At 34.9% G+C, this 27,893-nt stretch overlaps 2 protein-coding genes across 2 annotated transcripts; both read left to right on the top strand.

Annotated features, from left to right (window-relative positions):
• The first annotated feature begins 1,676 nt into the window (after positions 1-1,676).
• LOC145605411 (uncharacterized) lies at positions 1,677-6,833 on the top strand. Its single transcript, XM_081661455.1, has 5 exons — positions 1,677-2,990; positions 4,399-5,365; positions 5,459-5,699; positions 6,296-6,358; positions 6,570-6,833. Exons 1-5 carry the CDS (start codon positions 2,639-2,641, stop codon positions 6,624-6,626), a joined length of 1,680 nt encoding a protein of 559 aa, XP_081517581.1. The 5' UTR covers positions 1,677-2,638; the 3' UTR covers positions 6,627-6,833.
• Positions 6,834-18,581: 11,748 nt separating this feature from the next.
• Positions 18,582-24,939, top strand: LOC145605271 (OVARIAN TUMOR DOMAIN-containing deubiquitinating enzyme 2-like). Its single transcript, XM_081661320.1, has 9 exons — positions 18,582-18,732; positions 19,333-19,418; positions 19,504-19,549; positions 20,153-20,261; positions 23,461-23,552; positions 23,652-23,714; positions 23,900-24,018; positions 24,504-24,579; positions 24,685-24,939. Exons 2-9 carry the CDS (start codon positions 19,354-19,356, stop codon positions 24,739-24,741), a joined length of 627 nt encoding a protein of 208 aa, XP_081517446.1. The 5' UTR covers positions 18,582-18,732; positions 19,333-19,353; the 3' UTR covers positions 24,742-24,939.
• Positions 24,940-27,893: the final 2,954 nt, after the last annotated feature.

A 27,893-nucleotide genomic window follows, 5' to 3' on the forward strand; every position in this document is an offset into this window, starting at 1 on the left:
ACATCATAAGCAACTAAATCATTGCCAATATTTAACTGAAAGTCAATAGAGGATCCATCTATGCCAACTCTAATAGGGTGTCATGAAAGAAGAGGACATATATATATATGTAATACAAAATCGTACGTTCAATTTCATTTGTTATTATTTAAATTTTATTGATCATACATGCTCTTTATTTAGTGACTAATTGAATCTCACCGGGTATTGATGAGTAAACAGTATATTATACAAAGTTATTTGTTTATGTCAACAGCCTTAGCAAGTGTAATCAGTGCCATTTCTTACCCTAGTGCATCACATGTTACAAACATGTCCATCGTCTTTGTATCAAAGACAATAAATAAATTTAAGAACAAACTTTGTTAACATTTCACACCTCTCAACATAACAGGCCGCTTAACTCGATAAGTTGATGTATTTTCGTAACAGCTTGCTGACAGGAAGGTGATTATAACAAGTTGAGAAGGAAAAATAACGCAATGATTTGACCATCTTATTTGTCAGGTGAAGCTCCAAAAACACATATGTTGTTGCTTATATATTCTTGCAAATAAAATTTATAAACTTGAAATTAAAAATTATGATAAATACATTAAATAAAAATAAATTATAATTAATAAATCAATAAAAGTGCAGCAAATTAACAAGCATATGTAGTGCAACTAGCTAAACCCAGCAACACATTAACGGTTGGTTGGTACCATACAAATTCTCCTTTGAATCCCCACTCCCTAGAATGTGATACATCTTAGTGTCTAGAGAGTAAAACACAATATTATTCCCTTCTATCTTCGGAAGGTAGATCCTGTTTCTCATCGTAGGATCACTTGATACTATAAACAACACGATGTCTTGCTAATAAAGAAAATAAGATTTCCTATATCATCAATTACAACCCAACTCTTGTTAATGTCGTTGAATCTAAACACTTGAACCCGACAATTTTCAATCCGGTAGACGAATACGATGTAGAGTTCTCCTTCACAATCAACTAGACGACACGACTCGAAATCATCATCCACATTGTCCGGCATATCATAAACTTGACAACTTAGTTCGTCGTTTACTATTTCAAACACATCGGGATTTCCCGAGCAATCTAGGAAGTAGATAGCTCCCCCGAGATAGGTAGGAGCACATATAGTATGCCGAAATTCCATGCCTTGATCATCGTACATGTCAATATCAAATTCTTCAATTCCCATGTCTCATCCCCTGATTGAAGGGAACATAGGCTCAAAAACGCGGGGATACTTCAACAATGCAACCGTCAAACAATCGGAGCTTGTTGGATTCGATGAGAATCCAATGCTTCTGGTGGCAAATACTCTATTTTTATCGATAAGTGGTGGAAAAACTCCTATGACCCCTGTGAAGAGGTTGTAGAGTTTCAAATGGCATTTAGCAACTAAGCAAATTAACCGCCCATTTTTAGAGAAAACGATCTTGAGAGAATGAAACAAGGGTGCTGGAGCATATAACATCACTTCGACACGGGTCCATAAACTTACACAATCCAACTTCATTCTTAAAGAACAAGAATGAGAGAAAAAGAACAAGAATAAGGGAAATTCATTGTTGGTTCGCCATACAGGTTAAGCGATTGTTTTGTTCCTTTTGTCATTCTGACTCAGATTCCATCGACCACATATTTCTCATTGTCCATTCACTCGTCGGCTTTGGGTATGTGGTCCTTTGGGTTTTCGTCCTCTGGTTCAAGACAGCCCTTTTCATCAATGGTTTATTGCACTATTACTATCTGTTATTTCTCTTAAGAATTGGAATGGGTTGGATTCGATTCTTTCCTTCACATGGGCAATTTGGATCCTCCGTAACAACATCCGTTTCAGACAGGCGATCTGTTCCCCATCTTCTGTTTTTCAGATAGCTCAAGAGTGGACTGAGCGTAATTCAGCAGCCAGGGATTTGTTTTCCTCCGATACCTCTCCACCTCCAGGTTTCGGCTCTCGTTTGAATTCTCTTCATCTTGAAGGGAATAGTTGTACCCTTCCTACTGTCGCTCTCATCGTTGATGGAGCTTGGAGTTCCCAGGATTGTCGGGCAGGTATTGGTTGGTGTTTTTACTCTTTAGATTCTAATGTTAGCCTTGGTGGTGCAGCTCGTGCATGCTTTACTCTTTCTGCTCTACAAGCAGAGTTATTGGCCTGTCTTTATGGTTTAAGAATGGCTCTTCCTCGTGGCTTCTCCCGAGTTCTTATTCGCACAGATTGTCAGCTGTCTATCTCTATGCTTCGCAACTCCTCGGCGGACATTTCTACTATCTGGATTCAGCAGCAACTTCGACACATCCTTTCCTCATTCCGAGTCTGTGTTATCCAGAAGGTTCCTAGAGATGGTGTTCATCCAGCTCATCTTTTGGCTACTTCGGCTAGACGTCGTCAGTTAATTAGTTGTTTGTTCTAAACTGTCTTTTGTTTCGAGTTGTCCTTTGTTGGTTTGGATTTGGAATGTTCTTAAAATGTATTTTTAGCATGACTACCCAAACCGTGAAACAGGATTGTCATAGTAATTATGGCGCAAAACTCAAAAACTCAAAATTTTCATTACCACCTCAAAAACTTTACTCTCTTTTCTTTCCCCCCAAAAACTCACTGAAACACTTTCTCTCTCTCTAATGGCGGACATTGAACCTCCATCATTCTCCTTAGGCCTTGACTTAGACTTCGACTTCGACTTCGAACCCTCTCACAGCCCTCCGCCGGAAATACCTCCGACCCACAAAAATTCCAGCGCAATTGATCCCCAAGGAAAAGGAAAACAAAAGGTAAACGAATTAGAAGACGTCCAATTTGAGTTGCGTGTTTCCGATTCCGAACCCGAATCGCCGGAAAACACTCCCCGGCATCGATTCCGGCGTCTTCGTCGTGGTGTGCCCTCCTCTTACAAGCCTATTTCTACCCCCATTTCGAATTCTATTGATGATGATGATATTGAGGACTTTTCTGATGAGGAAATTGCTCGAACAAGTAAGTTTTTTGGTTGGAATTTAAGTTTTGTCGCTGAATTTGAATGTTTTTTTAGTGAAATGGTTTCTGGGTAGTTTTAATTTGGGTGTTTGATTGTTTGTTTTGGTGGGGATTAGCTGGGTTTGAATTTAGGGTTTATTAGAGAATTCAGTAATTGGACCCAATATTATTGTTTGATGAATTTGTGGAACTGGAAATTAGGGTTGTATACTTGTATTTGGCTGTATTTTATTTCAAAATTTATGAGAATTATTGAAGTAAGGTGATATATGCTGTGTAATTGTAGCTGAATATAAATTAGACTCTCTGAATTGTTTGGTATTAGACTATTAGTGCATATCTTGTACATTGTGCTAGGCATTGAAAAGAAAGTCTGAATTTCCTGCTAAAGCCAGCTCAAATGCCTTGTTGTAATTGATCTAAGTGTAATATCTTCTAGAATCATATCATTTGGGTTTGATAATTTCAGTTTGATTCATTACCTCCTGATCCTGATTGATAGGCAGTTTGTAGTTTCACTTGAATACTTGATTTTGTAAAGACACTTATAAATGAGTGTATAGTTTCTCTAGTATGAGGATTAAGGTCTAAATTGGGGGATTGCTGTTAAGTTTGTGTAAGTTTACAAGGATTATCTCATGTCAATTTCCGTGATAAAATACATTTTTATCAGTATTGGCACCCTTGTTACAGGCACACATTTTTCTTCATTTCATTATTACTACCACTTAACGCCTACTCACCTAGAGTAGTGGATGTAACTCTTGAAAGGAGGTGAAAGAAACAATGCTTATTTAATTCGCGACCTTGTATTGCTGTATCTAACAAATTGGCAGTGTAAGAAGTTGCTTTATATATCTATGATTGAAAATTAGTAGAAAATGGATGCTTCATAATATGTCATTTTTGGTGTGGCTTACTAGCTTTTAGATGGGTTTATTTTTCAAACCACTTGGGAAGAGTAATTGTAACACTTACAATGTGTTTGGTTAGCATTTGAGAAGGGAAGCAGATAGGAGAGAAAATGAGGAGTGAGAAAAGGAAGTGGAAAGAGTGAGATCTCGATTTTCTTAAAAAACTTTCCTATATTGGATTTGTTTTGTTTCTAATAAATGTGAAGGAAGATGGATCCTTCAATTCCTTTCCCCTATGTCATATCAAAACCAGGAAAAATTAAATCTCTCATTTCTACATCCCTCTGTTCCCCCATCTTCCTGTCCAAACATACTGTTAGAATAAGTTGGTTGTGTTACTCATGTAAAATATAGTACTTTTGATTGAAAGAATTTTCTTGCAACAGTCCTATGCATTTGTGGTGGTTTTGTTCAGATGTATCATGGTTTATACTTTGAGAACTCTTAATATGTATTGTGTATGTCTCATCAATTTATTTTGCTTTGATGATCAGATGATTTTGTGGCACCTCAACACCATTCTTCATGTAGCAGTTCAAAGTTACCCTTATCTGGATGTGGGATCTTGATGAGACAACAGGAAAATGCTAAACATAATAGAAAAGGGAAACAGGATTCAAGTTGTCCTTCTACAAGTTTGGGTTCAAGCAAGGGAAAAAATTTGTTTTCAGACTTAACTGCAAGCCCCCTAAGAAGGTTTCAGCTAATTGATTCTGAATCAGATCCTGATCATCCATCAGATGTACGCACTGAGAGGAAAGCTAGCGGGGTTGGCCTTTCAAATAGCGATAAACAAAATGAATACAATATTCAAGCAGGATTCAAGCTACTTGATTCCGAATCAGATCCTGATAATCCATCAGATGCTCACAATGACAGAGACGCTAGCGCAGTCAACTTTTCAAAAAACAATAAACCAGATGAATACAATATTCAAGAAAGATTCAAGCTACTTGATTCTGAATCAGACTCTGATGATCAATCAGATGGTGAGCACATTGATAGGGAATCTAGTGGGGCTGATTTTTCCAAAAACAATAAACAGAAAGAATCCAGCCATGGAAGTCACAGAAAATCTCTTGGCAAAAATGTAGATTTGCAGCCTCACATTTCACAGCAGCAGGATTTGTGGAAAGATTTTTGTACTAGTGATAAGTCTAGTGTACAGACTCCGGCTTTTGATGAATTCTTTACTGAATATTTTCAGTCTGTAAAATCAACAAAACCAGCCCCAGGTTCTCACAAGCTGTGCTCAAGTGAACAGGAAATAAGCATGAACAACGCCAATAATATATTCCAGAATCAAAATTCAGGATCTGCTGTTCCTCCATCTCACCATTACTTTTACCATAATGATATGAGGATCCAGAGATTAGTCCGTAGTCGTTTACCTTACTTTTTTCCATTGACTGCTACTGATGCAGGGTCGAAATCACATAATGCATCATCTATAGATTACATGTACTGTGCTTTTCTTTGTTAATTTGTGTGCCTCTAAACGCTAAAGATTTTTCTAAGATCTGGAGTCTGATGATTCCTTGCTGTTTGGATCAGGAGTCAATTTGGTCAGGATGGTGGTAAACGGCAAACTAGCAGACAAGTCACTTTAGAGAAAAGCTCCAAAAGGGGAAGAAAGAAATCTAAGAACTCGGGTGTAGAAGGAACATCACTTGGTTCTGGAGACTGGATTAACCCTAAACAGACAGCTAGCACTCCAAAAGATGCTGGCAGGAGAAGGGTTCATGCTGATGGCCAATCTGCTGGTCGGTGGCTTGTAGCAGAAAATGGAAGGAAGGTAAGGATGTGATGGGCCAGAAGTTTGCTTGCTTAATCACAGCTGACTGTTTGATCCAGCAATTAGGATTCTCTTGCTGATTTCAGTTTTTTGACTGCTTTTAATTTGCTGATAAGCTTTCTTACTGGATTAAATAATCTGTGCTAACTGGAGGTAGATATATATTTTGATAGGGAAGAAAAAATAGATTTCTTACACTGATTTTTTAATATAGCTAAGCTATCTTGTGTAGCTGAAAGAAAACCTGCGTAACACTCCACCTTGTATATGTGGACCATCCTTGTGTACTTGATCACTTCCGAGTTCCAATTTTTGTGCTACTTCAGGTTCACAATATTGACAATTCAGGAATAGAATTACCAACAGCAGTTATTTGTTACTACTCAAAAGACCCTATTTCCTAATGGTGATGTATTTTTATTTTTATTTTCATTATTTCATCTGTGTTACTAGCTTTTGTGTGTTGTATACTAGTGTCTATTAATGGCAATTTGGTTAACATGACTTTGTAACATTAGCCACAACTATCTGATTATGAATTTATGATTAATATCATTGTGATCACCTCTTTATTCTGCTGCATTACACTTTTTCAGGTGTATATCAATAAAAATGGACAAGAACTGACAGGTCAAATTGCCTACAGACAATACAGAAAGGTACCTATGATCAAATTGTTCTGATATGTCACTCTGCTCATGTTACTAAACATTTTCCGCTCTGCGATCATATATCTTAGTACCATGAAACTTCTCCCTTATTTACTTCCTACTAGAATTCAGTAAGAGTGAATGAAACACCACAATATTGTCATTTGTTTCTATTTGCACTTTAGGGAAGATGACCAATGCTTGATTTTGTTCTTGACAGGAAAGTGGAAAAAGTTTTAAGAAGTCTAAAAGGAAGGGTGCTACGAAGAAAAAGTGAAAGTTTCAAGCTGCTGAGATAGCTATGTAGAATACTAGAATTAGTCTTCTCTATGATCTTTCCTCTTTGTTAAAAAAAAATTAAAAAAAAAAAAAAAGTCATGTTCTTGAGTTTTTAATGTACTAATTACTGTCATTTTAGTCAGTATGCCTGTGAATAAGATAAAAACATTAGTCATATGTTGCAGACTTGCAGTTTTGTATAATAGAGCTATTTTTTGTTGGTACAAGTGTTCATTCAATTCTGAAAGCTACAAACATCTCTGGAGTCTGGACTGATTTTATTTCACTGCTATCCTAATTTGAGTTGCTGTGTAAAATTCTGAAGTCAAAGACTCAATAAACTTGACTCTTTGCTTCCAATACCATACCTTCTTTTTTTTTTTTTTTTTTTTTTTTTTTTTTTGACATAACCATACCTTATTCTCAGCATTAGCACTTTTCCCATAAGTCTCCAATCAATTTTAGACCATTAAACGTTTTTAAAAAAATGATTTGCATCTCCCTCAAAAAAAAAAAAAAAAAATGATTTGCATCAATATAAAACTAAAATAATTTGTTTAAATCAAACCTTTTTTATATATATATATTTTCTACTAGTAGATGATTTTTACATCAATAGAAAACTAAAATAATCTTTTCAAACATTAAGCTAAACACTAGTATAAGATTTAGATTACCATGCAAAATTTGTTTTTGGCTTGGGCAATGCCCCGAATCATTTAAAATTAAGTGAAGTATAGATATAGTTTAGTTATATTATTTGAAACCGATGTTTTTCCAAAAAAAAAAAATAATAATAATAATAATAATAATAATAATAATAATTTTTGCAAATATTATTGAGCATCAAAACTTATTATCCAATATTTTTAGGAACCTACCTTTTATATTGATTTACTTAATTTATCAAATACTAAATTTATACCCGTAGCTCTTTAGTTACAAAAAAAATCTTGTAAAATCAACATGTTTTGTAGCAAGAAAAAACAACATTAACTTAAAAATTGCAATACATTCTTGGTTACATATTTTAAATAGCTAGAGGTATGAACAACTGAAAAAATAAAAAAATAAAAAATATATATTGACCTTTGTCATCATAGATTGTTGTAAAATTACACGATTACATGTTTAAATCATTTATTAGATTTTAGTTTTATGAACACGATTAAATATTCAACTATAATAGAAATAGATCATGGGTTCAAGTATTGACGATAACAATTGTTAATTTTAAAGGCACTTAAAGACTTGAACACGACATAATAACAAATCGTTGATTATCTGACTACAACAAATCTGTATTCAGTCTTCCTCCAAACTCTGATAACAATCAGGCACTGATGCGCTTTGATAACATAAACTAATTAGTTCGTGGCCAAAAATCCAATATTGGAAGAGTTACAACTTACAAGACATAGGGTGTTCTCCTATATACAGTTGATTTAAATAACATTTTCCAAACTATTGATGTCAAAATTCCTAATCACCCCTATTACATCAAACTTTGATGTATGAATGCCCATTAAACAAACAGAAACTATAAGTGAGCAGAAAATTCCCCAGGTAACAATCTAACTTATTCTAGGTATAAAAAAATCGGGCCTCTGTTCGTGTCTTTGTTCTCCATTTAACTATCTTATAATCAGCACTCAATTCGAACAACCCCATTATCTGATGATATGAACTTGGGCTTCCGTCTGATTTCCTCCAAGCATTGGACCACATCACCGATCTGAAAATCAAAACAATCTTGAATCACAACACCACATTCTTTTCCCTTGATAACCATGTCCACATCTTGCTTCTCGTGTTTGAGGGATGCACAAGATCCCTCAAAAACAACTTCTCCGCTTCTTAAAAGCCTCATTGTCGAAGACTTAGCTATGTGACCTGTTACCACCTTACAGCCCGCGATCTTAACATCAGCCCCTTTGGCCTTGCTTCTACCAGTGATCTCAAAAATATCAAGCACTTGTGCTTCCCCAGCCACCTGTATCTCAGCTGTTCCTGGGGCTTTCTCTACTATCAAAGCACCAATGTCGTTCAAGAGGTGGTAAATCACGCGATGTAGAACTATCTGAAATAGAAAAGGAATTCAAAACAAATTATAACGAAAACAGTCAGTACAGCAGAAAAAGTATATTTGCAAATTACAGCACCTCAAGATCTAGTTATAAACACAACAGAACTGTCTGTACCTTTATCTTGGCTCTCTCGGCTTCTTGATTGATGGAATTAGGTGGACTACGAATATTGAACCCGATAATACAAGCTCCACAAGCTTTAGCTAAGTCCAGATCAGATTGTGATATTGGGCCGACTCCAACATGAACCACATTCACAAGGACCTGACAAGAAAGGTTTTCAGAATACATGCAGAAGAAGACATATACGATGTATGAAATAAGAAGGCCCACTTGGGAATGTGTAACTCTTTATTATTAATTGTTCACCTTCTCCATGTTACACTATTCACCAAACTCACTTTGACCATGTGTTTTTTTTTTTTTTTTACTAAAATATGTAGATTTACAAAAAAACATACATAAAATATTATGGAATTCGGTTAATGTATATTTTCAATTCAGGTAACAGCAAAGCAAGCTAATGAGTATTCTTGAGGGTTCAAATCTAACCAATAGTAATAGGGTTCAGACTTCAAGACAGGCGAGGAAATATTGTTATGAAAATGAGTCATCTAAAAAAAGTACATACAAAAAAGTCAGCAGGCACAACTCATTTTCATAATAAATTTTCAGGATTATTTGGGGAGGGGGTTTAGGGTTCGCAAGTACATAAAATAAAGGAAACAAGGACTAGAGGAATGCTGAATTGGAAACTACTGAATAGGGGAGCAAAAGGACACCAAATGATATCAGACACATCATCTCACCTGAGGGCTAGTCAAACTTCTCAACGAATCTGTAACAGCTTGAACAGTTCCCTGGACATCTGCTTTTACTATGATAGGCAATTCAACTTTTTCAACTGTTTCGGGTTCCTCTTCAGAGGGCAAAGCAATTTTCAACCTCTCCTGTTCAATCTTCAGAAGCCGGTCTCTCTCTAGCTGTTTCTTTCTTCCTGCACTAAGCATCTTTGCTCTCTCCTCAGACTCTACAACAACAATATCATCGCCAGCCATTGGCAGACCTTTCAGTCCCTCAATCTCGACGGGCATGGCAGGGTTTGCTTTCTCTGTTAACTTCCCTAGCATATCCCTGATAGCTCTTATACGACCCCATTCTACACCCACCACTACATACTGACCACAAACTAATGTTCCTGCCTTGATTATAGCAGTGGCCAGTGGACCACGGCCTTTATCAAGCCTTGCTTCCACCACATAGGCTTGCGCGGGTCCATCCACACGTGCTTTAAGTTCCATCATCTCAGCCTGGAGAAGCAAAGCCTCCTCTAAAGTGTCCAGCCCAGTTTTTGTTGTTGCAGATACTTCAATCACCTGAATATCCCCACCCATCTCTTCTAAAGCCAAACCCTCCGAGGCAAGCTGTACTTTAACTCTTTCTGGGTTAGCACCAGGCTTGTCACATTTATTTATAGCAACTACAATTGGAACTTTGGCAGCTTTAGCATGTGACATGGCTTCTAGTGTTTGTGGCATCACTCCATCATCAGCAGCTACCACCAAGACAACTATATCAGTGACTGCAGCACCTCTAGCTCGCATAGCACTGAAAGCAGCATGGCCTGGCGTATCGAGAAATGTTATGAATGCCCCTGACTGCATGCTCACAACAAAGGCACCGACATGTTGAGTTATACCACCAGCTTCTTTGGCTGCCAGGGATGTTTGGCGTAATGCATCCAAAAGGGAAGTTTTACCATGATCAACATGACCCATTACTGTCACAACAGGGGGCCTTGGCAAGATTTCTGAACCTTCATTTGAGTGTAGTCTCCTCACGTGAACACCAACTTCCTGGAAACGAAAATAATCACACCATTACTTTTTTCAGTGCATATAACAGATACAACTGAAGAGATCAGCAAAAGCAGTATGATCTAAGATGGCAAGGTTGCAACTATATACAACATCATATTGAACCTAATGTTTCTAGAATGAACACTGCTCAATTTTGTTTCAAAACACCTAGTGTGAAGCAGGTTCCACAGATTAATTCAGTAACAGGTAAAACACATACCATAGCAACCAATTCAGCAACATCAATGCTAAGGGAGTCAAACTCTGAGCAAGCCTTCTCCCCAACGTTTATCAGGATATCCTGTAGATAATGTATTTTTTTCCCGGTGCGCTTGGAAAGCTCAGCAATTGTCATACCTTCAAAAATGTCAATTGTCTTATCTGGCATAAGTTTGATTTTTGTTTTTACTGATTGAGGCACATATGGGGCTTCAACAGGAGGTTGTGTCCTGCCGTCCTTCTTCACATAATATTTTTCTCTCCTGGCAGTCTTCAAACCAAATGACTCATTGTTTTTTTTAGCCAATAAATGGAGGCTTGCATGGAAACACCTGGCAAATTTTCAAGCCACATACAAATAGCTTTAGGTGTTAGGATTGTTATGACACATTTTTTTTCTGAAATATATCTACCAAAGTAACCATTGATTTCCCCTTTATATAAAATGGAAAGGAAAATTCACGGTATTTAAGAGCAATGGATCTCAAATAATTTAACACACTTAAAATGAATTGTGAGATTGACAGGAGTATAATTAAGTGGGCCATGAGCTTTAAAAAAGGGTTATAGTACAAATGTACAACTTTCACCAAAAACAAACTTTCCAATTATTATGTGTTGCAAGTATTGTGAAAATTCCATTTTAGAGAAGTGTTGCAAGTATTACAAAATTGGAAGAAATATTACTTATTTGCTACTGCTAGCAAGAAAGCATTTTGATGATTTTCATATACAGATTTATAAGGAAACTTATCATCAGATTGAAAATATTATGAAACTCATAGAATTCAACAAGATAATCTCCCATCATTCCATCAAGACATTGACGAATTAGTACTTAAGTACAACAAAACACCATATTAATCTGGGCAAGTGGGCAATCTGGGATGACGAATTAGTACTTAAGTTGCTTGAACAAAGTTGGTTTCCCCTCAATCAATAATCTCTCAAATTATTAGTTAGAGTCAGAGAAACGAGTACAAAGTGATTGAAATTTTAAATAATTCTTTATTCAGTATTCCAAGAAATTGAATATCTTTATCATTGTTAATAACTACTAACTGATTTTTTTTTTTAATGAAAGAAAAACTATAAATGCTCTAATCATTTAAAAGTAAATTAGAGAATTATTCTAATAAGAACAATAAAAATAACTAATCTTTGTTGAAACTTTGAAAGTCTACTATATTTACTAGTCACAGACCATTCAGAAGACCAATGCACATGTAGCGCTCAACCATTGTCACCCTATCTAAACCCTTTCCTCCACATCTCCTGAAGACTTGTTTCCCCTTATTTTTCAAAAGATAAAATGAGAGATTTATAAAGCATACAAGTGCATTGGAGGCGCAGAAAAGAAGAAACCCTCTCACAAAGACATCTCCATACTTCCGCTTCATAGTAAACAACAATTCAACTGAACCACCATGATAAAGTATGTAGGAAATTAGTTACTTGCACAAGAATCAACATTGTTTAACAAATAGATAAAATCATCCAGAATCTCCTCTCACCTACAAACATTGACCTTGGAGTAGCTAAATAGCTGCAGTGTCTTGTACCATAAAGACAGCAAGATTAGCAACCACTCAATCAGCAAAAAAATTTACATACTAATTTGTTAATGCTTATTTAAGTTCCTCAACTGATCTCTAAAGCTATACTATGTACTACTTATTGTTGGGTCTAGGCTACTGTTCCAACTGTCATTATTCCAACATCCATCCAGTAGTTTGATTAAGTTAAGACTTCAAAGCCCCTCCACATCTACAAAAGAAGGTTCCATATGTAAGGTAAAATTGACAATATGGTCCTAAGGACTCCCAAGTCCCAACTATATCTATCCTATAAACAATCCATACTTTTTATATGTTACTCAAACTAGGGTACCCATGTCAACTCGGCTGTTTTATAATATCAAGAGTCACATTGTCTTACACATGTACGGTGTTGAGGATTCGACACGGGTACTTAAGGTGAAATAAAGAGTCCGCGTGAGTGCGTGACATAGTTTGAATAACTAGGAATAGACCCAACTATATAATCTTTTATGTTCCTCAGCAAACTTTACCATAACATATGGCACATGATACTTACATGACCTTAACAATTATCTCCATTTTTGGTCATTTGAGTTTCATAACCACCATAAAAGAATCAGGTAATCAATAACCTCCACCCTTTAGTCCCTCACCTCATCAACTGTCATTCTGCTACTCCTTACCAACTCCAGCAACCACCAAGACCCAACACACATCTCTCCTAATCCTTTTCCTAGCAGTCCCCTCACCTTCTCCACCACCCATAAAAAGTTAAAAACCCTCACCTGCCCAATCATCTGCCCACCAATAGTCGCCGAACAAACTGAAAGGAGACTCAAATTATTTACTTATTTTACTTTAATTAAAATATGGCTGATGGGTTTGAATTGGTGAGTTTGTGAGTAATAACTAATAAGGGTCTCACATATATTAATAATATGATTCAATCAATTTAAATATGATCCCACGTAAAGTCTAATATGTCAACACACAAGAAAAAGGAATTAAACTGCAACAAAATGACACTAACTGTCTTGAGACTGCAGTTTCATCTTGACTGAGGCGGCTCTATTTCTCTTCTAGCTGCCTGAATGCTACTAAAACAAATATTATCAACTAAACTCCTGTGAGGTTTTGGGTTGCCGGTGAATCCTATGTGTGGTCAGGGGTTGTTGGAGATGACCTAAGGATGGATAAGCCATGGGCCACAAGAGAGAGAAAGGATAGGGAAGTTTATTTTTATATCTTTTAAGGGAAAAAAGATCAAGGGAACCAATGAAATCACTCCACATGGCATAGTAACTTTCAAAGTACAAATTGTTCAAGGCATAGGTCACCAAGGACCAATTGGGGAAGGCATCCCAAAATCACGGGACTGTTCCTGGTTATAGAACAGAACCCAATTAAACAAATTTCAGATGGACTCATGGACCCTATTTAAGGATGACATAGTTGAGAGTCTTGAGACAATTGTCAATTTTTCCAAATTACAGAATCACAGACATACACAAAGGGAAGAAAAATTATTATTCAATAGGCAAGATGTGTAAGCATATGATATAAAAACAAAAAACAAAACAAAACAAAAAAAATCAGCTCACCGCACTAAAGGCCGTCTAGTCAAAGACTTGTGATTGAGACCACCAAGAAATTGTAGCTTGTTTAATGACCCTGTCACAGCAAAAAAATAACAACAAAAGCAAAGTTTAAACAAGATTGTCGATATTTGAATCAAATTAAGATCTGTCTACCTAGTTTTTAAAAAACCTTTAAAAGAGCGAACCATATCAAATTATCAAGTACATGTCATTAGTTCCAACTTACAGGTTATTAAACTGGCTCACTGGCTGTACATAAAACTCTAAAAAAAAAAAAAAAACTAAAAATTAAAAAAAGAAAAACACAGCCTCCCTACCTAGTCAAAATACACAATCACACAAAGGGTAAAAAAATCGAAAGAAAAAATTGAAAGGAGAAGGTACTAGTCATTAGAAAATTAGAAGAATCATCTTTCCATAATATAATACTGTAATATATAAATAAACCCCATTAAAGGCCAGTCACAATTAAACCGATACACGAGAGCAGGACTAGCAGATAGGAAAAGCACATTTTGACTTTACCTGGCATCCATATCTCTGATTCTAAGATTGACCTGATAGCATGCTTGGAGTAAGATCTTGACACCGATGCACCTCCAGGAGCTGGAATAGCCAAAGAGTTTGCTAGACTTGCAATATAAGTTACCTACAATAAGCAGGAAGGTATAAACACAATATTGAAACCTTTTTCCTCACATAATGAGAAAAATGTACATAATCAATAAACACAATAATTAATATTCCAGTGTATTCTTTTATGCAATCAAGCAGAACCAGAACAATGATGCCCACAGTCAAAGTCTCAAAGATGATGGAAGAAGGGGGAAAAAAGGTATAACAAGACTCTAGAGCTCTTTGTTCGTGACAGAGAAAGTTCTGAAATTTATATACTGGAACCAATATCTGGCATGGATGGTCAAGCTCAATCAGGGCCTGGGATGGAGTCAGACAAACCTAAATCCAGAAAACTAGGATATGTCATAACAATTAACAAAGGTGGTGGGTGGATCATTCATAGACCTGGCCAATGGGATTGGACCAATTCAGGATCTTAAACCGCTAGAACAGGTTGGTTTCATGAAAGTAGAACTCAAACTTGATTAGGTTCATAGTCTCCGTGATAACTCAGCAGTCCAAAATTAAGTAAGCAAGAAGGTTATGGGTAACACCTCCCTTGCATTATCAATTTATTAATGTCCAGCTTTATCATTGTATAGTATCAAAAACGTCAATTAATCTCAGCCCTACTACTGTGCAAAACTGCAAATGAACACGGCCAACTTGAAATCAAGAATTTCAACATTAATCACGCTTTTGAAATGCTTTTCGTTCAGAGACCAAATTTTCATGTTCTTGCTTTTTTCTCCTCCTAAATTCCTGGCAAACCAGCAACAAGTGCATTGTCTTCGAGAGAAATATGGTATTCATTGTGACCCATCCAGTACTAAAGTTCATATCTCACTTGATTAAAGATTGTATTCATTATCAAATTTAGAAAAGAGGCAACTAGGGTAGAGTCATACTAGGAAATAAGTTTTTCCCAAGGCATCTCCGACATTTCAGGTCAGTACCCTCACCATGCAAACGAACAGGCAAAGGAGCTTATATAGCAGGACCTTCAGGAATAAATGACTAAAAATATTTCTGAGTGCAGGTGTTAATTTGGTAGCAAAACCACTGAAGAATATGCCAAACCAGGAATTTAAAAATCAAAACTAAATCATCATCATCTTAATGATCACTCTTATAAACAGGAAAATAAGAGTATTACCATCAAACTTAATATTTAGCTCAAGGCCATAAACAGAACTGGCATCAAAAGGAATGAACCCTTTTTTTTTTTTTTTTTTTTTTTTTACATATTGACATTGTAACCATGAATCTATAAGGACATCATATTCATTCACAACGACATCACAAATCCTAAGCTCGATTTCCTTCTCGGTCATTGACTCTATATCAATCAAGCAAAAGTATAAGGTTCCCAATGCCAATTTAGTTGTCAAACAAAGGAAAGACATCTGGTCCTGACCCATCTCTAATCACCCACTTTAAGATGTGAAAATCCCCTCTAAAAGCTTCACTAGTTCCGAAACAAAAACATATTTTTGAAAAATTCATTGAAATTCAGTTGTCTAATTGAGTGAATAGTTTCCAACAAGTTCAACATTGTCAATTGCATATAACTTCTAACACCCCAAAGGCCAAAACCCCTCTATCCTCAGGGTTTAGAAAACCAAAGATCCGAGTTAAATTAAGAACATTACTAAGCTATGGAATCAAGTTCATACAATTCACCCATACTAAGCACAAAATCAATAAAATTGAAGGAAAAAGAAGTAACCTTTCGGCCACAGACCCTCCTCCAAGCCATCCAAATGTAATTCAGGCGATTCCCCAATTCGTTAACAGTCAAAAATTCAAAGACCCTGAAATTAAAATGCAATAAGATCAATAACATCCTATTAATTATTTTAAAATAAAAATAAAAAACAATAAAAGGTGCAAACTTCACCGCCAAATATGTTGTTCCTGTTCACACACTCCTACTCCGGAGGATGGGGTGGTGGCCGGCGGTGGAGAATGTGGTGGTGGTTTTTATTTTGGATTAATTTTTTTTTTTTTTCCCAAAAAGTACGAAGAAGAAGGGTTTATAAATGTTGGGAGGAATGGATTAAGAAATTAATGGGTGTTTGGTTCATGAAGGGTTAACGGAATGAAATTCAGAGAGGGAAACAAAGGACAAGAAAAGGATTGACCTTGATTTTGCTTAGTTGTGTAGTTTTGATTTGCAAATATAATGAAAATCTAATTTTCCTTCGAGATTTTTTGGTTCGAAATAGAAAAGCTGAATGAAATGAAATGCAAACATTACAATGTTTCAATTAAATGGGAATAAAGGGATTAAAAATACAGAATCTTTGTCATTGTTCAATGGTCATAAAAGTAGACAAGACATGAGAACTTATTTGTCATATTCTTCTCGATCGATCTAACCAAACAAGGACCCGTCATAGTCACACAAGTCATTCTAAATAAAATCTGTGTCATTGGTCAATTGTCATAAAAATAAATGAGGCATGGGATTTGTCATATTTTTCTCAATCTAACCAAACAAGGAGGCATAGTCACACAAGTCATGATCAGTGTGTGTGCTGAGCTAGTTTCATTGACTTGACCTTCCATACTTTGTAACCCTTATTTACACGATTAGGTAGAAGATAAAATACTTATTTAATTTAACCTACTCATCCATAATGTCTAACCCCTTAAACAAGGCTCTGTCATAGTCTCGTAGAAATGACTATATGAAGTGGGATACGAAGAAGTTCTTAGCCTTAATTGTTGGTTTAGACTCTTTATCTTCGATAAAATACTAATGCGTAGTAGTAAGTAGTTTATAGGTACAAATTGAGTTATAACTTTATTATTTAAAAAATTAGAAAAAAATAATCTGAACTATTAGATGTTTTCTCATAATAATCACAACTATTATCTAACCTTGAATAATCCTAATTATATACTAAGCCTTTCATAAATAGTCTTGAATAACCCAAACTATATTGTTGGGTTTGGTAAGCCCAACACTACTACTATTGAGAAGAAAGATGAGCCTATTTCTCCTTGTCTAACTAATAACAACGATGAAGGTTTAAGCATTGAGGAGGGAGTGAAGTTCCTACGTGAGACTATGCTACCACTAATATTGCTGAAAAGTTCCGTGGGATCTAATGAAGATGACTTCATGGCTTTTAAACCCGGCCAAGTGCAATCTTTTCTCCCACCCCCTACCTTCATGTTCTAAGCCAAGACAATGAAACATAGAAGGTTGTACACGTCAAGGGTGAAGAACAAGAAAGATTACGTAGTACAAATATCGTTTTGAGGCTTTGAGCAAGTCCAAGAAGCGTAAAGAAACAAGCTCAGAGCATCTTATGACTAGTTTTTGTAATGGAATTTGTCAATCACCTTATTTGTATTGTCTAGCTGATCGTGAATGTTGTATCCCAAACCCAGTTTATGTCTTTTGTTTGTATGTCCTCTTGCGTTAATCGTAATCTCTTGTTAGTTGGGAGCTAGTTTTCTTTAAATTTTTTTTTAAAAAATTTGAAGCAAAATAAAAAATAAATTAATTAAATGGCTAAGGGCCTGTTCTCTTACGTTGAAATTCAGTTCAGTTCAGTTTAGCTGAGTTCAGTTCAGTTCAGTTTAGTTCAGTTCAGCTCCTAATTCCCTTCTCTTATAAAATATTCATTTCAGTTCAGTTCAGTTCAATTCAGTTCAGCTATTTTCAATCAATGAGAACAGGCCTTAAAAGTACTCCCTCCGTCCCTAAATTACATTCCTCTTTCTAGCATTTATTCCTCACACAATAGAGCAAAAAGAGGAATGTAATTTAGGGACGGAGGGAGTATTTGGTTTTTTTTAAAAAAAAAATTTATTACTCCGTAAATTATTATACTCATAAAATTTCTCTTTTTTTTTTTTTTTTTTTTTTTTTTTCGGATTAGGACACCAACTTTCTTGCAAAATAATTTGTGTACATTTGGATATGAAAATTTAAGTAAAAGAAAATATTCTTTTCTTCCTTCATCAACCTTTCTTCAAATGGTAGGATAGTGGGACCCAATCAGACAGCCTACAACTTAAAAATGACAGATTTCTCAAATTATATTTAGACACCCAGATTACTTTCTTCTATACGAAACGTTTCCCAACAAATCGGTGCAAAATTTGTAGAGAGAATTTCGTTTTTCCAGCTTTTAGTATTCAGAACAAGAACAGATTCCAAAAATTGTGAGTCTTTCAATAAATAATTTGCTGCAATTTTGATTTCTTTCATTTTTCTGCTGCAAAATTTATCTGGTTGTTTTCGATGGTGGATTTACATTTTTTTGTATGCATAGTTTATGATGCTTCAAGAAGATTTCTGGGTTATTTTGCTAATCTTGGATGGTTTTAGTGCTGCTGATAATGGGTATTTTATCAGTTTATTGTTCATGGTTTTCTTATAAATCCCATCTATAATTTATTATTTTTGAGAAAAAATATTGAAATTCTTTGCTTCTTTGTTCAGGGTAATAGGAAGAATTACTCAATTTGATTTGTTATACTTTTTTACTTTGTTGCTGGATTCTAGAAGCTAAACTCCCCTTTGTGTCATTATCATTGCTGAATTATTTTTGTTTAGTTCCCCAAATTCGAAATTGATACTGTGTTAGTTTCTTTAGTTTACATGCCTAACATTGAATTACAGTATGCTATGCAATGTTCATTTTTCTTGAAGCACAATTCGTTCCGAATTCTTCAATATCGCCTTTTAATCCTTTGCTCTTGTTTATCCTATGCCTTCAGTATGAATTCTGATGTGTGGATTGTAATTTTGTTTACTTACAGGTGTAATATTGGTTCTGTAATATGGAAGGTATTATTGTTAGGCGTGTAATCCCGTCTGATAACAGCTGTCTGTTCAATGCAGTTGGGTAAGTTTCGATCCAAGGATAGCTATATTTACTTGGCATACTGCGCGAGGTGTTTACAGATTTCACATTGTTCATATTTTTGCAGATATGTCATGGATCATGATTGTAAGAAGGCTCCTGAATTAAGACAGGTGAGACTCCTGATCTGTTTTAATACCAGTAAAAATTTTCAAGGGCTAAGTTGTTAGATTGATTAGAATGGTGAAATATATAATATGGTGTGTATCTGCATTTATATGATTCTTCTTCGTTTTATCATCTAGCCTTTCTGTGTCGATTAATAATTGAAGTTGTATGTGGTAGTATGTCACATTCATTATGAGGGAGGAAAATATGGAGTTGAGGCTAAATTGTTTGTGGACTTCTAACAAATAAATTATATTATGCACAGTATAAAAGATTTGGCTGCCTTGTTAAAATGATAACAATCGAATTGTGGGAATATCTGGCTTTTTTCCTTATGTACTCCTTTGTTATTTGCACAATGTAATAGCTGCATTTGGGACAATATGTTACTTGCTAAAGAATTTATATGTTAGTTTTGATTTTGATTTCTGTCAAGTATAACTTCCCATCAAACAGATGATGTGAAATAACTATTTATGATTGGACACTTGGATGTTTATAGGATTTTGTTCTGTTGAATCTTGGCTTCTTGTATAGATAGTCTGTTTCTTTCTTTTATTTCCTCTTTACTAAACAGGAAAAATAATATCTGTTGTTATTTTTGGAAGGTTATAGCTGCTACTGTGTCTAGCGATCCTGTGAAATACTCTGAAGCTTTTCTTGGGAAAACTAATGAAGAATATTGCGCATGGATTCTTGATTCAGAGAAATGGGGAGGTTTGTTATGACTCCTTTTATTTTATTTTTATTCTTATTATTTTTTTTTTCGTCTTTAAAATTCGAAAGAGTGATTATTAGCTGGTGGATCTTTTATATTTATAATTGTGATTCTTGTATAGCTGGTGGCTCTCATCCTATATCTGCTGAAGTTGCTGTATGTAGTCGCATGCATGTGATTCCAAATTGTTTACCTAATTCTCTAATAGAAATAAGAAAGTGAACTCTTTATAGCCTTCTTTTGTTATATTAGGCATGGTGGCTTGACCTGACCATGAACAAGTGATGTAATTCAATATACTCAATACTTGAATACAATTATGAAGCTCTCTTTTTTAGGTCAATTAAGTTCAATGTGTCCTGTAAAAGCATGATGGCTAACAGACTTGCTGTATTTGAGCCTTATTGAACTAATTAATCTAAAGCATATAGCCATGGCAAAACTGAATTATTTTTAACTCACTGTGCTAAAATTGAAGTAGGCTCACATGTCCTATATACCAATTCTTCTCTATCATATTCCGGCTTCTTAATCCAACTTTTTCACCAATGTTCGAAAAGAATTGAAAGTATAGCCCATCTGCTGATTGTTAAGTAGGTACTAGATCATATAACTTAAGGAAAGACCTTTTGGAGCTAAATTGAAGTATTGGACTGGCTTGTGGACTCCCTGCTGTTGGAAGAAGAAATAAATTTTATCAGGCTATTACTAGCAATGACTCAATGTGCATGAAGGAGTTCTAGTTGCGAATGTAGCTGTGGGTCTTTAGATTTTAATATAAATATATAATTCTACGTATAGGGTCTACAATGGTGGAGCTATCTGACTCCGTGACTGCAATTCAGGCTCCATGAAGTGCTCTCTCTCTTCTTTTTTCCTGAATTATAAGGGGTTTTTCCTTAAAAAAAAACAAACAAAATAAGAGTCTGTTGTCAGCTGAATACCTCTTGACTTCCTTTTATCTTTTGTGTCACAGTACACACTTACTTTTATGGATATACTTATTCTTTCTAAGTAATCTTTTGGTGGTGTTACCTTTTTTGAAAAGTGGATTCCTTAGGAAAGATTAGAAACTTCAACATCAATATTAAATGTTGTGAATCATATGACAGTCTCTTAAGTTGCCATGTTATTCTTTATTTCATAGTTATCTCTTTGCTGTTGCTTTGCAAAATTTATGAACCAAAGATGATTATATGTAATCTGTTGATTATTTAAACCAATCATTGTAATGTTCAGACATCATTTGGCTCCATTTTTGCACCAGAACAAATATTGCACCATGGCTCATGTTTTCCACTTTTGCAATTAATATATAGCTGATACTCGTACCTTTCAAAAGATCAGCTGGCTTGTTTAAGTGTGTGTTATTTGCTTAAACACTGCTAGATGCACAAGTTTCTTTTGAAATAAATGCTTCCATTGCTCAGTTAGTTGTCAACCATCTGGGCATTGATTACTTGCCAATTTTAACTGTCGCTAATTCTGGCACTAATCTAGTTCTGTTGCTCTAGCAAAAAGAAAAGAAAAGTGATACTACTACCCAATACTATGATAACTATCAGTCAATTATTTAATAACCTATAAGTTAATCTGCTGATGATAACTTGGTTGAACTCTAGCCTTGACAGATTATGGTACAACCTCATGCTATTCTTTTGGTTTGTAAATATCACTGCTTATAATCTAATATTTCTCAAAGAATTTATGCTTTCTAAACTTTCATCTATGTTGCAGTTTAGAGCTTTAGGTCCTGATTAGATTTCTCAGATTACATCTCTCTCTTATGTTCTATAAGATTAGTGAATTTATGTGCTATAGTTGAGAAAATCCTGAAAGCAGTTTATGAGCAAGTATATGTCAAAAAATTTAAGGCATATAAATAACGAGTATTTTTTCTTTTTCAATTTGTGTGCCAAGGGGAGTCTTGTAATGATCATGATTAAACTGTTGATACATAAAAAAAATTAATGATTATAAGGAAATATTTTTCACGAGTGGCCTTTTTCTTCGGATTAACTTATGAATCTGGGATGAGTAACTAATATGTTATGAAAGGTTTCTTTGGTTAGTGGGAGATTACTCCAACATTAACCTAGTATAATTTCACCTGAGATTGAATCTGAAACTGTGCCTTTATAGACTCAAACGAGTGAGCTTACCTTGGCATTTCATGTAATTTGCCTTTCTAATTAAAAGTTACTGTTTATTTCTTTTGCATTAGAGTAAAAATGATGGAAAGTCACTCAGTAACTTTCTCAATCGATAAATTGTAGCTCTTGTTGCATATCATGGTCTGTTACTCTGTAAATTTCAAATACGAAAACTTCGTATTATCGTGTATTAACTTCTTCTATAAATGGAATATGATCTACCATAATCTAACAGTGAATTATTTTCAGTCCTCTATATCTATTATGGGGCTTTTCCATAAACTGGCTATCTTGTTTTTCCTAACCTATTTGTGATCGATTTAAAATTCCTTTATTTTTTATGCTGGCCAAAGAGAAGGATTAATTTTATGAAATTGTTAACCCCATTGTTTACTATAACATAGTTCGTTTACCCTTTTTTTTGCCCTTCTCTACATTCAACCCAGGCTTTGAATTATAGTTTGAACATTTTTAGAAAATCATGAGCAAGCGAAGTATGAGGTGGATATATGCTGTGTGAGGGGTCTTAACTTGGATTGCGTGAGCATGTCTAGGAAAATTTAATGAGTATATTGCCTCTAATCATGGATGTCCTGTATGATTATGCTATAATTGGCTTCATAATTGCTTGTAAAGAGGTCATGATTTAAAAAACAAAAAAACAATGGTTTATTATATTCCAATGTATTAAAACAGTCCCCTGTAGTCCTCAACTCCCAGGATTTTTGTACTACCTCTGTTAAATGTTATGTGCAACTTTGGAATATTTTATATCTCACAAATAATAACCCAAAGTTGCACATAACTATTAATGGAGGTAGTATATTTTTTGCACTACATTATCTTTTATGTTTTGTTAGTGCAGTTGTGGGTTTTTTTTTTCCTTCTTCTTAAGCATTAGAATATAATCTTCTTAGGCTGTTGTGGGTGTTTTTTTTTTTTTTTTTTTTTTTTCCCTTCTTCTTAAGCATTAGAATATAATCTTCTCCCAAAATCTAGAGTTGTTTGTGGTTCTTGACAGCTTGTATTGTATTTTATTTAATAGGGGCTATAGAACTTTCAATATTAGCTGATTTTTATGGGCGCGAAATAGCAGCTTATGACATTCAGACAACTCGATGTGATTTGTATGGTCAGGTCAGTATGCTTTTTATTCTGTATTCACTAAACAATATCCAATTCTTGATACTAAAGCCTTCTGTTTGTTTATTCTTGTTTGTTTGGGTATTAAACCAGGATCGTAACTTCAGTGAAAGGGCTATGCTTCTTTATGATGGGCTTCACTATGATGCTTTGGCTGTAAGCTCCTTAACCTTTTAAATGCTTTTGTTGAGAGGGGAAGAGGTGGGGGGGGGGGGGGGGGGGGGGGTGGGGGGGTGGGGTGGGTGTTCGTTTAACATTGCATTTCTCTTTCAGTCCTGCACCTTGATGATTCCATTGGATGTTATTTAGAAATTTTACATTATTTGTGGTTGTGTTAACAGATATCTCCCGCTGAAGGTGCTCCAGAAGAGTTCGATCTAACAATATTTGCTGTAAGCAATGACAGAACCATAGGGCCTGTTGAGAGCCTTGCTCAGAATTTTGTGAAGGAGCAGCATAGGTAATTGATCCCTTGCATAATTTTCTTGGAGCTAGTTATTGCTTTAATTTTTTTGCATGTCAAAATACTGCAGTTTAAGATGATAGACAACTGACAATGACTTACTGAGTCTCCGCTACACCAATTAAAACTTGAGCCAAGCTTCCTGATCCTAGTAATGTATGACTTAGCTGGGTAATAGCTTGAGCTTGGATCACAAGCTCCATTTAATTTAATCAAATATTCTTAAAAGCTGTGATATTCACATTTTCTCGTACAAATGTATTATCAATCATAAACCATAACTCATATGTTCTCTTTGATTTATATTCGAACCTACTCTCAATCTGAATTCAGCTTTGACCGACCCAAGTTCAAGTAGTATATGAATGTAAGCCTATTAGGCTCATTATCAATTCTGTAGATGATGATGCCAACTTTTGAGAATGTTATTCAGTTGAGACTGATGGTGCTACTCTGTCTAATTTCACTTTGTTGCACTTCAGGCTGAGAAAGTTTACTGACACTGCCAACTTCACATTGCGTTGTGGAGTCTGCCAAATCGGAGTTAAAGGACAGAAGGTAGGATCCCTTACATCGTTTGTTTAGTGGCATACTCATATAATATTTGGTGTCGTCTCCGAATGCAAATTATGATGATGCTCGAATTTTGTACTGTCACTGCAGGAGGCTGTGGAGCATGCACAAGCAACGGGTCATGCCAACTTCCAAGAATATAATTAGATAATACCTGGAAAAGAACTAAAGACCCATTTTAGAAAGATACATTCATTGCACTGTTAAATCATTGAACATTTTTTTCAATAAATCGAGAAAGAGATGTAACTAAGGAAGCTCTTTGTTATAGAATATCCCTGGTGACTGGTGCAGCAAACTGTTAGTTCAAATATGCGAGACATACAGTTGACATTGGTGCTCGAACTTTACCGATTACCTTCGTAAAATTTGTCTACATTGCAATGTATTTTTTGAAATTATCATTCCTTTTAAATCATCGATAATTATCTATAATTAGGAGTATGAATCATCATCTCCGCAACGTTTTGAGTGGTGGACCTAATTAGTTGAGGTTTATCTCAGGCCGAGAAGGCAGTGGCAATGTAGCTTACACGGTGCTCCGGCACGAAGCAGAAGTAACACTTGCATACATAAAATAACACAGGTATTCATTTTTAAAATTTTAATTCTGTGTAAGGTTGTTGAATTTATGGTGGGAAGATAAATTTATTTTGCCCTCCTAATATGATTTATGCGAGTAAAAGATAATATCAAGATCTTTTTATTTTTTTTTTGGAAACGATCTAGATTTTTTTTGACAGATCTTTGGAATTTTCTTTTAAAAAAAATAAATCTTTTGATTATAAAATCAAGAAGATTATCTCTACGTGATTTTGTTTCCTAATTTAAGGATATGTTTATGTTAGCTAATTAATTAATATCCTAAAATAATGTTGCCCTCTTACGTTTGATTAAATTTGTTTCCTAGTTTAAGTATGATATGTGAACAGCTAAAAAGTTGTATAAATTTGCAATTTGTTTTATGAAGAAGCCACAACACAATTACAAATTACAGATACGGAGTAGTAATCGTAAATTCCTAAGTTTGTGTGATCCTCTATTAGGTTGTTAATCACCGATGAATCAAAAAGAGTTTGACAAATCATGGCCTCTCTCTCTTGAGGAAACACAAACACCTTGGCTTCTGTATACCCATGACCACGATGATGATACTGACTCTAGTGAGTGTGATAATGATACCGACTCTAGTGAGTGTGAACAACTCCATGCTTTTTACTCACCCGGTGACTCGAAGTCGTACGTGAAAAGTATCCCTGAATTGTGCCACAAGGACACAATTGCTTTTTTTCATGGCTGGTTAATTCTACGCGATATGGACGATCAAGGGACGAGACATGGGAAGAATTTGATATTGATATGGACGATCAAAATATAGAATTTTGGCCTACTAAATGTGCTCCCACCTATCTTGGGGGAGCATTCTACTTCCCCTCGGGAAATCTTGGTGTGTTTGAAATAGTTAATGACGAACCAAGTTGGCAAGTTTATGATATGCCAAACAGTGTGGATGATGATTTCGAGTCGTGTCATCTAGTCGATTGTGAAGGAGAACTCTACATAGTATTCGTCTACAGGATTGAAAAATGCCGGGTTCAAGTCTTTAGATTTGACGGCTCTAACAAGAGTTGGATTGTAATTGATGATATAGGAAATTATATTTTCTTTATTAGCAAGACATCGTGTTATTCAATAGTATCAAGTGATCCTACGATGAGAAACAAGATCTACCTTCCGAAGATAGAAGGGAATAATATCGTGTTCTACTCTCTAAACACCAAGATGTATCACATTTTAGAGAGTGGGGATTCAAAGGAGAATTTGTATGGAACCAACCAACCGTTAATGTGTTGCTAGGTTAAGCTACATATGCTTATTAAATACTCCGTAATAATTTTTATATAATGAATTTATAATTTTCACACTAATAATTATTTTCAAAGTTATTTTCCTTGTCAACTTGACAGATAAGATGGTAAAATCCTTGAGTTATTTTACTTGTCAACTTGTTATAATCATCTTCCTATTACGAAAATACATCTGCTTCTATTCACAAATTTGAGTTTTACCTTTCAATCATTGTTTGTTCTTAAATTTATTTATTGTCTTTGATACAAAATGATGGTTGAAACATGTGATCGATGCACTAGGGTAAGAAAGGGTACTTGTTGACAAATTAAAACAAATAAGGGCCTGTTCATATTTACTTAATTTCAGTTCAGTTCCAATCAGTTCAGTTCAGTTCAGTTCCAATCAGTTCAGTTCAGTTCAGTTCAGTTCAGCTCTTAATTTCCCTCTCACATAAAATATTCATTTCAGCTCAGTTCAGTTCAGTTCCAATCAGTTCAGTTCAGTTCAGTTCAGTTCCAATCAGTTCAGTTCAGTTCAGTTCAGCTCAATTCAGTAAATATGAACAGGCCCTAACTAAGTATAATTTACTGGTTCTATTAGTTACTAATTAAAGAGCATGTATGATCAATAAATAAAGAGCATGTATGATCGTCATGGTCAGTTTGGGTGTCGGGTCATTTTCATTTTCGAGTTGAGTATAGGTCGGGTCAATTTTGGGTTTTGGGTCAATGTTTGCGAGTCGATTTTGAGTTGGGTCATTAGTTCTCATTTAGAATTGGCAGGTCTAGGTTTATAGATGTATTAATTATTTAAAAGTACTCTTTAGTATGCTTTCTATTATAAAATTAATCAATAAATAAGTCAACTATATTATGAACACTTTATTTGTATCAACCGTTTTACAATTATAGTAGTGTGCATCGAATGTGGCTCTCAAAGTAGTAAAAAAAAAAAAAAAAATGAAAAGTTGAATAATAGGACAATGAGTTTTAATGTAGTTACTTTTATTCACTTATATTGTACAGTAATAATTTAAAGCAAATGACTCTGATTTATTTTGGGTAACTTTTGATCTATCATTTTAGGCCGACTAACACCTTTTTTATTTTAAATATGTTTATGTTATGGGACAATAGAGTATGTTTTATTATATTGATTAAAACAAAAATGCACATGAAAAGTATGTATAAGATATGTGATTGTCCATGACTAGATATAAATAGGTAAAACATGACCAAGACATTTATAAAGGTTATAAATCTTTACGATAGATGATTAGATGGGTACATGTTATTCATTATTGTAACTAAAATTATTATACACTAAAAGCTTTCAATATAACAAGTAATAGGCTAAAATTTCTGAGATTTAATTTTTGAAATTTTTTGCACGGGTACGATACCAATTGTTACTAAAAATGAGCTAATATTGTAACTCAAATTTTAACC

The sequence above is a fragment of the Chenopodium album genome, chromosome 22, assembly GCF_948465745.1.
Source record: "Chenopodium album chromosome 22, dcCheAlbu1.1, whole genome shotgun sequence".
NCBI classification, from domain to species: domain Eukaryota; kingdom Viridiplantae; phylum Streptophyta; class Magnoliopsida; order Caryophyllales; family Amaranthaceae; genus Chenopodium; species Chenopodium album.

What these genes read in the sequence shown, in the direction of transcription:
- LOC145605271 (XM_081661320.1), top strand. Translation starts at nt 19,354, where the DNA reads ATGGAAGGTATTATTGTTAGGCGTGTAATCCCGTCTGATAACAGCTGT. An exon ending in TGTCTGTTCAATGCAGTTGG is followed by an intron (nt 19,419 to 19,503) that starts GTAAGTTTCGAT and finishes ATATTTTTGCAG; the next exon opens with ATATGTCATGGATCATGATT. An exon ending in AGGCTCCTGAATTAAGACAG is followed by an intron (nt 19,550 to 20,152) that starts GTGAGACTCCTG and finishes TATTTTTGGAAG; the next exon opens with GTTATAGCTGCTACTGTGTC.
- LOC145605411 (XM_081661455.1), top strand. Translation starts at nt 2,639, where the DNA reads ATGGCGGACATTGAACCTCCATCATTCTCCTTAGGCCTTGACTTAGAC. An exon ending in GCATCATCTATAGATTACAT is followed by an intron (nt 5,366 to 5,458) that starts GTACTGTGCTTT and finishes TGTTTGGATCAG; the next exon opens with GAGTCAATTTGGTCAGGATG. An exon ending in TAGCAGAAAATGGAAGGAAG is followed by an intron (nt 5,700 to 6,295) that starts GTAAGGATGTGA and finishes ACACTTTTTCAG; the next exon opens with GTGTATATCAATAAAAATGG.